Source organism: Anastrepha obliqua, chromosome 5, assembly GCF_027943255.1.
Source record: "Anastrepha obliqua isolate idAnaObli1 chromosome 5, idAnaObli1_1.0, whole genome shotgun sequence".
Classification (NCBI taxonomy): Eukaryota; Metazoa; Arthropoda; class Insecta; order Diptera; family Tephritidae; genus Anastrepha; species Anastrepha obliqua.
Genome location: NC_072896.1, coordinates 107564401 through 107574278, shown reverse-complemented (window position 1 = coordinate 107574278; position 9878 = coordinate 107564401). Strand labels below are relative to the sequence as shown.

Here is a 9878-nt window from a genome sequence, read left to right as displayed (position 1 = left end):
TGGAAACAGCACTCGAGAAAAGAGGGGCAAACCCTATATTAACACATTGGATAAGCCCAGGGCCGTAGAGAGCATACCCGGGCTCCGGGGGAAAATAGCAAATGCGGGCCCTTTCCAATGATGTCTAATTCATATAAATACGTATAATCTCGAGTCCGGGCCCCTCTGAAAACTCCGGGCCCGGGGGAAAAAGTACCCGACCCCCCCCTCGTCGGGCCTGGATAAGCCAAATGCTTAATCAGAGGATTATTAAAGCCTCGTTAGGCCAAGCTGAAGCTAATGTCACAACAGTTAAGGGATGTCCGCAAGGAGGAGTTCTTTCTCCACTGCTATGGTCCCTACTAGTTGATGACTTGGTGCAGCACCTAAACAATAAGGGATTTATAACAGATGACATATCTGTTATAATAAAAGGCAACCATAAAAGGACACTAACAGACTTAATGCAAAATGCCTTGAACGCAACATGGGAATGATGTAAAAAGGAGGGGCTGTCGATCAACCCTAACAAAACGAAAAAGAAAGTTGGAGTTTCCTATATTGAAAATAAATGAAACAGTGATAGAACTAAAGGAAGAGGTCAAGTATCTAGATTTAACTTTAGATAAAAAAACTCACTTGGGAATCACATATGAATAATATAACAAAAAAAAACCACGAAATCCTTGTGGACAACCAAACAATTACTAGGGAGATCCTGGGGCCTCAGCCCTAGTATGGTCCTCTGGATATACACCCAAATGCTTAGACCAACCATACTGTATGGGACACTGGTATGGTGGAGCAAATCTATCCAACAAACAGCGATAACCAAACTGGGAAAAGTACAAAGGCTTACTTGCCTATGCATCACAGGGCCTATGAGAACTACCCCAACAGCTGGCATGGAAGCACTCCTTAATCTCCCACCACTTCATATAGCAATCCAAGAGGAAGCAGCTACGCAAGCACTCATGCTATACATAAAACAAGATTTCAAATTAGGCAACCTCACCGGTCACCTAACTATCCTAAATAAAATCAAAAACACCATAAGCATGGCTCAAGTCTCAGACCACATTGGCCCAACCCTATGTTTCACAAAAGGATACACAGTTGCCTTCCCTGAGAGGATCGGGTACTCTGATGAATCAAAAACACCTTATGGTGTACGAGCAGGAGTAGTGGGGCCCAGAATCCACAAATCATTCTCTCTCACCAAGGACACCACCATCTTCCAAGTGGAATTATACGCAATAATGGAAGCAGCAAACATCAAGCAACGTAGAAACCAGAAGAGAGTAAAGATTAGAATACTCTCGGACAGCCAATCAGTTCTAAAAGCTTTAGGTAGCTATACCTGCAACTCAAAAACTCTCTTAGAATGCCACAAGGCACTCAATAAACTGGCATCCACAAACAATGTCTCATTAATTTGGGTACCAGGACATGAGGGATATGAGGGCAACGAAAAGGCAGACTTTCAAGCCAAAAAAGGGGCAGATGTAAACTTCATCGGACCTAGTCCCATGTTTGGATTCAACAAAAACAGCCTAAAACAAAAAGTAAACTACTGGGCCAAAACTCTATTAAATCAGCATTGGAACAACGTAGAGGGTCTTAGACACTCCAAAAAGTTCCTAAGTTTCAATGCTCAAAGAGCTAACATGGCTCTCACGTTAAACAAAAAGAGCATTCGCACCCTCACAGGCGCCCTCACGGGTCACTTCATCTGCAACAAACACCTACACATGGTAGAAAAAGTCTGCGTTCACCCACTGTTATAAAGTATTAAAATAATTTAACGTGTTTATCTTAAAACTCTCAGTTATTTATTTTCACTTATTTCAAAGAAAAATATTCGTAGAGGGTATGAACAAAATTTTTTGGAGTTTGAGCTGCGTCGTGTTCAGATAACGGGATTGTAGTACAGTTTCTTAAACAGGCTGAGCAGAAAAAGTGTGCGTTCATTTCGAATAGTGACGATTATTTGCATGGCAATTACGTTAAATTTAATTTTAAATCATTCATGTAGTTGACACGGTTAAGAACAAATCTAAAGAGGGAAAATTGATATTAGAAATACATTTTTTGTTACTATGGACCAAAGGCGAAAAGAAATAGATATTGGTGAAAGGAAAATCATTGTAAGTTTGTGGCAAAATAGGAAGAGCTATCGTGAAATCACGAAAATTGTTGGGAGGCAATACTCCTCGGTCCAAAGAGTGATAAACAACTTCAAGCAAACGAATTGTTTGGAGTCTAAGCCTCGTTTTGGGCGTCCAAAAAAACTGACGGAAAGAGAAGAACGCAACATAACTAGTCTTGTGAAGTCTAATCCACGACTAACAGCAAGCCAAATTTCAAAAGACATAGAAGTAAAATACCAAAAGAAAGTACATCCAGATAAAGTAAGAAAAATTCTAAAAAGAATCGGATTTCACGGCAGAGTGGCCCGAAAAAAACCCTTCATATCGCGAGTAAATCGACTTAAGCGGATGGCTTTCGCCAAGGAATACGTAAACAAGCCACCTGAGTTTTGGAATAGTGTGATTTTTTCAGATGAGAGCAAGTTTTGCATTTTCGGGATAAAAGGTCGTAAAATTATTTGGAGGAAAAACGGAACGGCACTTGGAAAGCAAAATCTGGTACCTACGGTAAAGCATGGGGGAGGAGGTGCCATGATATGGGGGTGTATGGCTAGTGCGGGCGTTGGAAATATACAGTTTATTGAGTCGATAATGAACAGACATGATTATCTCGATATTTTAAAAACGAATTTGAGAGAAAGTGCAATCAAACTGGGACTCGGTGAAAGATTTGTTTTCCAACAGGACAACGACCCGAAACACACAGCAGAGATTGTTAGGTTGTGGTTGTTGTATAATGTTCCAAAACAACTTCGCACACCCCCACAATCACCTGACCTTAACCCCATTGAGCACTTACGGGACGTTCTTGAAAAAAAATGCGAGAGCGTACAATAACTAGCGAGGAAATGCTTAAGAACGCGCTTAAAGAGGAATGGGAAGCCATAAGTCCAGAAATAACAGCCAAACTAGTTGGATCAATGAAAAAACGCCTTCTAGAAGTCATAAAAAGGCGTGGATATCCAACTAGCTATTAATTTTAAAACATTTCTATGATCTTAAGCCTTTTATTTTATTATTATTGAAGTGAACGCAAACTTTTTTCCGTTTAGTTTGAATGGCCTTTTTAATTTTATGTGATCTCATTTTAAATTTGATTTTGTTATTGGTAGCGAAATATGTGTGATAGTTACGATTAAGTGAACTAAATAAAACTCATTAAAAAAAATTTCTGAAATATTTATTGTTTTGAACTTTTTCTAATGCAAAGAATATTTGCACAAATAAATTAGGCATAACTAACTAACACCTGCACCTGCAGATTCTGCTGCGAAGATGAGGAGTCTATAGAACATCATCGAATGTCCGGGGTTGACTCATAGAAGGAAAAGGTTTTTAAACAAGTTCATGCTTACAGATGAAGACCTTCAATCACTCCCTCAGAAGGAGCTGGTACAATTCATAAGCATACTTAACAGTCAATAGACAACATAGGGTGCACAATAGACCAATATGGCGCAGTGCTAAAGGCCCATACCTTAACCCTTTACTACCATTAACCATTAACCATTACAACTGAAATAATTCACAATCAATACTTTCATTTTTTAACATGATTAAGTAATTTTGGGAATAACATTTTGTGCATCAACTCTACAACATATTCCATTTTAAAATTGTCCCTAAAATTTCACTTGATCTTTCCCGCCAACAAACAGTGCCATCTAACGTTCAATAGCGCATTTCAATACACTGTAACAACATAGTACTAACCCCATTCGTGCACAAGAGTGAACGAGATGACGATATAATCGAATTTCTTTTGACATTCGAACCGTATGCAGAGAGCGCGATCTCAATTAGCATTGTGTGAGAAAGAGAGTGTGCAACGCACCTGATAACACACATGCACACCCGCACGGAATGCTAGCATTTTGCGAAAAAAATCACTGAAGCCACAGAAGTACCACGGCCATGTATGGCAATCTGTTGCAATTATTCACTGGATTTTACATGCACTTGTAAGTTTAATAAATGCCTAAGCCACTTACCACACTCAGACTTCAATAGCAATGCGGCGAAAAGCACCAAACTAAAAACAGAAGCGCGACTGCGTCCGCGATACAACAACACTTCGGCCATTTTTAATTGAAATTGCTTCAGAAAATCAAAACACATCGAAAAAGTATAAATGACAGCGACAAAGAGTAGACGATAAAAGTAAACACATGGTTGCGTTTTGTATCGATTAAAAATGGAAAAATGCGTTATCGATAAGCATTAAAAGCCAATTAAATTGTAAACCATTTATAAGCTTTTGGACAACTTTGAATGAAAGATCGATTTCATTAATCCAAACTACTAAAAATATCCACTTTAAGCTGCTCTAAATAAATTACAAAATTCAGATACATTTAAAAAAGAATAGCGTTTTTTTTTTATTTTATACCATACGTCTTTGAGTGTAACGTACAACGTAAAACTTATTTTTTACACCAATTCTTCTGAGCTTCACTTCTACCATAGAATCACCCCCATTCAATATTTATCCATCAATTATTGTTTACTTCTTGGATTTGCCAGTGGATTTCTGGGCGGGTTTCTTAGCAGCCGATTTACCTCCCGCTGTTTTACTAGCTTGCGCCTTGGCGGGTTTTTTCTCTGCAACGGGCTTGACCACCTTCACCAATTCACGTTGGCTCTTTAGCGCCTTCACGATCTTTTGTTCCTCGATAAGGAAAGCACGCACGATACGCTCGCGGAGACACCTGTGGCACAAAACACCTCCATAGGTACGGGCAACGGTCTTTTGACGTTTCGACAGGCGAGAACGTTCGCATGGGCGTGTGGGGCGGATACCCTTTAGCTTCTCTTTACATTGACCACACTTTGGCACGGTCTTATTCTTCTTCACATATTGGTATACCAGACGACCGCCAGGTGTACGTACACTGCAAATTAAAGATTATTATATTACAATGTTCTACTCGATATGTAAGGAATCTCATGCAGTGATAGCGAAAAGATAAACACAATTTTGCAACAATACTGGAAGATACGAAAGAAATATATGTTGCGAGTGTCTCCAAAGCGAATGGGTAACTCTTAGAACCCAGTGGTACTGACATACTGCCATATGATTTGCAAATCACTTATCAATTCAACGGAAACTGGTTGCACTTCATAAAAACAAATGCCAACTTTTCGCCACCGGCGTAATTCCTTACACAAATTAGCTCCATTTTTAAACCACTCTTACTTACATACGTCTCCTGTTGGATTTGGTGTTATACGACAGACGTCTTCTCAAAGTCAAGCGTTGAACCATTTTGTCCGCTACAGGAATACCGAGCAATAGCGTATTGCGAGTCCATAGTTGGGTTGTAAGTACGACGAGAATACACCAAGTTGAATGCGTAAAAAATAGAAGATGAAAAAGGAAATTTCACATTAGCTATTTGGTATAACAGGCATAAATTATCTATCAATGGACTATGTAAGTAAATTCGAACAAATGTCATTGAATTTCACTGATGTTAAGAGATTTTTTTGTATGATTCACAAAAAATAAGTACGCATACCTTCAAGAAATAAACTAGAAAGGAAGTCATCGGCAATGCAGTTAAACTATGTGAGCTTGGCTGCTTTTGCAACAAACTGCCACAAATGTCAGATTAGGGATCTGTCGATATTGCCGTACCTTAAAGTGTTGCACAGGTGGTATTGCACAACAAAAATAATATTGACACTCATTCTTTTGATTTTATTTATTTGGTTTAAGAGTAAAAAATATTTAAAATGTATGAGATATTATTTTTGAAAAAACAAAATTCTGTAATCCCAAAAAAATATTATTTACTATAAGTTTCTAAAGAACATCAATAATCTTATTAAAGAACAGCTCATGCTTACACTCAATATTATGTGTTCAAAAATAAAATCAACAGATTCAAAAACAACTTTTTTGTCATTCAACGCATAAATAACTGCAGAAAACATGATTTAAGCAATAAATTAAAAATTTGTAAAATATCAATGTTTATTAAAAGTTAATATTTAACTTCCGTTAATACGGCATTACTTTCGATATGGCATCCACCTATTTTCATAAATCCTATTGCCACATTCGTAAACAATAGTATGATTTCTGTTTTCATCCAGAGTTCCTAATAAAAATACAACTAAGAATAATAAAAATATAAATAATAATAATAAATAAATAAAATAAATAATAATAAAATGGATTATAATATTCATAAAATATGTCGGGTCTGCCTAGAAGAGGGTGCTCTTACGTCCATTTATAGCACTGAATTTGCGATGATGCCTTGCACAATGTTGATGATGTGCGCTAAAATAAGGGTATTTTCACAAGCAAACAGATTAGATTATTTAATCCAAATATATTTGCAACCATAATTTTTAAAGGTTTATAAAAGTGATGGTTTACCGGCAGTTATATGCAATAATTGCATTTATCGATTGGGCGTGGCGTATCATTTCAAGCAGGAGTGTGAGAACTCCGATATGAGACTGCGGCAGTACCTGGGCCTGCAAGACCGAGGATACGGGTAAATGAAAACGTAATTTTAAAAGTATGCGATGTAACATTTCATATTTTATTTTATTTTCTCTATTATATCGGAAAGTTGTTGTGATGCCGAGACTAATACAGACTTGCCTATTACAACATTGGGTAATAAAACCCACACATTTTTGGAACCCGATTCTGAGGACGAATCGGATGTGGGCGATAATGTGAAAAAGAAGTATTTTTTATAATAATTAAACAATACTTATTTTACCAACATTTATTTATTTTTTTTTTTTACTTCAGTAAGCGCCGTTCACGTTACCAACGCAAACCGCCTGAAGAGCATAAGCGACGTGGTCCAAAACCCATACCAAAACTACCCCAAACATGTTTTGAATGCAATAAGACCTTCAAATGCGCCGCACAACTGCAGATGCATTTGCGCACACATACTGGCGAGAAGCCATTTGCTTGCAACTATTGTCCTCGACGATTCGCGCAAAAGTACAATCTGCACATTCATCAGCGTACACATACCGGCGAGCGTCCATTTCAATGTGAGATTTGCTCTAAACAATTTTCGGCGCTGGGCAATTTTCAGGCGCATCAAAAGATACACACTGGCATACGTGATCAACTGTGTCCGGTATGTCAGAAGGCCTTCTACAGCGCCGGCGACCTCTCTAAACATATGGTCACGCACACACAGTTAAAGAATCACCATTGCGATATATGTGGCAAATCATTCAGTCGGCAACGTGATATGCAAGCTCACAAACGAAAACAGCATGCACTACAAGAGCGAAGCGAAGATGACGAGGATGAGGCAGTTGATACCACTTGTCCTGAACCGGTGGTAGTAGTCGGTGGTACAGTGCCCGATAATGTAGTGCCGGGCACTTCCGTACTTCACGAAAGCTTCAAATGTCCCGACTGTGATAAAGAGTTCAGTTCGGCGAGCAGTTTAAGTGTCCATTTTCGCACGCATGCCAATAGTAATTTGTTGAATTTGCCACTAACCACTCAAATGCAACATCATTATCATGCACCACCACCACCGCCTCCTCCACCACCAACGCATGCTACTCTCACCCACGACGGCCTACATCACACGCATCATTTGTCGTTGAACACGTCACTGCAGCCCAACCATCCAACACATATGGCACATCATCCGTCTATGGCGCATATGTTGGCAGCAGCGCAACCTCCACCTCCACCGCCCCCAACGCCATCAGCGCAAAGTAGTGCCACACTAAGTATGATGCATGCAGCACAGCGGTTGCATCCATTCTAAAAAGACTGAGACGGAACGCATTAAACACTAAAAAATGTGGCGAATATTTTTTTAAAATAAACGGTTGCCCACCGAGGGGAGCTTTATCACTTCTACTCTAAGGCTTAGTTGCAGACGAATTTCTACAAATGCTGTGTGTACAAACCGATAAGGGCATCCGCTGCTAATGAAATGTAAGCGAGGCAACATTATAGAAAGAGAAATATTTTGAAATACCCTTTGCGACATATTGCAAAAAGCTCTGAACCCGGTTGAGATGGTTCGTCGCACTTGACCCCTCCAAAACGGCTATCAATAAGAAAATGTAAAATTTCGTTGAAAAGGGTGGTAGTAGGCAACGTTGTAAGTGAGGTTAAATATCTAGGTCTCATACTGGATGCCGATCTACTACTGAAACACCACGAAACCAAGTCACTCATGGTGAAGCTTCTGTAATGAATGCATTCTCATTTTAAGCGATAATTAAGTTGAACTCAAGGCTTTATCATCCTTCAAGGTTAAATCCTCAAATAGGGGATATATAAGTATATAAATTCTTTAGGGGTTGGAAATCGCGTTCAGCTCCTATGGGTTCTGGGACATAAGGGCGTAGATGAAAACGAGCTAGTTCGTGGGTTAACCAGAGACGGCGGTTTCAAAGCTAGAGGACTTGAATATTCTTTCTCATTGGTACAACACACCATCAAAGAAGAGTCGGTTCTAGGATACCGGAACGGCGTTCCCACAACAGTCGACTCTATATTACCGGAACCACCCGGATTTATATATGGCTTAGGACTGTCACTCCAGCAGCATTCCATGTACATGTATGAAGGAATGTTTATGCTGCTACAACAGCTCAGAAGAGGAGAACAAAGGTACTGCTACAACAGCAACAACAACAACAACAGGAGAACAAAGGCGTTCGGTCCACGACAGTCGGTTCTACGTTACCGAAACAACCCGGATTTATATCCGGCCAAGGACTGTCACTCCAGCAGCATTCCGCGTATGTAAGTATGGGGAATGTTTATGCTCCTACAACAACAACAACAGGAGAACAAATCGCACCCTAAATACAAAAGAGTCACAACTCAAAATGTACTTCTGCTCAAATATGAATGAGACGTTATCAATAAAACGGTCCGCGGATGACATATGGCAAAAATAAATTTTTTGTTTTTTGGTAGGACTGTTATAAGCTTACATGGCAAATTTCAACGTGATATGTCACATAGTTTGTTTTCTGTGCTACTGTAAACAAGTCAAGCTCGAGTGTGGAAAATTTTGAGTTGTGACCCTTTTGTATTTAGGGTGCGAAATGCTGAGGAATTCAAGAACAAACTGAATAATGCTCATAGGCATTCTAACTGGTCACTGCAGGTTGCGAATCCCCTTGCACTGGCTTAGGACATAAGCTAGCGACCCTTGCCTATTCTATGACTCGCTCGAAGAAACATCACACCAGATTTGCTGCTCGCATCCCAGTCTGCCATGGTCGGAAGAGCAGCTCATATGCTCAGTCCCGTCAAGTGTCATCTTAGATTTCTTAACAGAACTGGGTCTGAAAGAGGTAGTATGAGAAGTAGAGGGCACAAATAGTGTTGGTCCGGTACCGCTATGTAGTCCGTATTTGTATCGATACTGCACAAGTATTGGAGAGAAGTACTCGATATTTATACGAATCTAAAATTCACATAGAGAAATTTTTTTGCTATTTTATAAACGATTAGAATTGTGCCTTTCAGATTTTTTCTTTCTTCTAAAGATTTACTTTTTGAGTTTGTGCCGTTATATATCGCGAAAATTCGAAAATCTATTTTTCGTATTTTTTTTTTTTTTGCCCCAACAAGAGAAATCGGTGATGCTCTCAAAAATCATTCGCTCTCACAATTACCTCTTTCGACTCATTTAAACGGGAACGCGGAAACATTAATAGCTTCAGCTTTAACAAGCCCTCTAATCTTCTGGACTACTTTTGAAGGAGCCACGGGGCTCT

General features: G+C 39.3%; 2 protein-coding genes across 2 annotated transcripts; one reads left to right on the top strand and one right to left on the bottom strand.

The window, feature by feature from the left end:
* Positions 1 to 4478: 4478 nt before the first annotated feature.
* LOC129247550 (60S ribosomal protein L34) lies at positions 4479 to 5675 on the bottom strand. Its single transcript, XM_054886711.1, has 3 exons — positions 5651 to 5675; positions 5333 to 5405; positions 4479 to 5020 (listed from the first exon to the last, which is right to left on the bottom strand). The coding sequence occupies exons 2-3, from the start codon at positions 5395 to 5397 to the stop codon at positions 4633 to 4635; spliced, it is 453 nt and encodes a 150-aa protein (XP_054742686.1). The 5' UTR covers positions 5398 to 5405; positions 5651 to 5675; the 3' UTR covers positions 4479 to 4632.
* A 625-nt stretch (positions 5676 to 6300) lies between these two features.
* LOC129247655 (zinc finger protein 39) lies at positions 6301 to 7975 on the top strand. The gene is made up of 4 exons (XM_054886879.1): positions 6301 to 6431; positions 6498 to 6640; positions 6719 to 6838; positions 6907 to 7975. The coding sequence occupies exons 1-4, from the start codon at positions 6309 to 6311 to the stop codon at positions 7898 to 7900; spliced, it is 1380 nt and encodes a 459-aa protein (XP_054742854.1). The 5' UTR covers positions 6301 to 6308; the 3' UTR covers positions 7901 to 7975.
* Positions 7976 to 9878: the final 1903 nt, after the last annotated feature.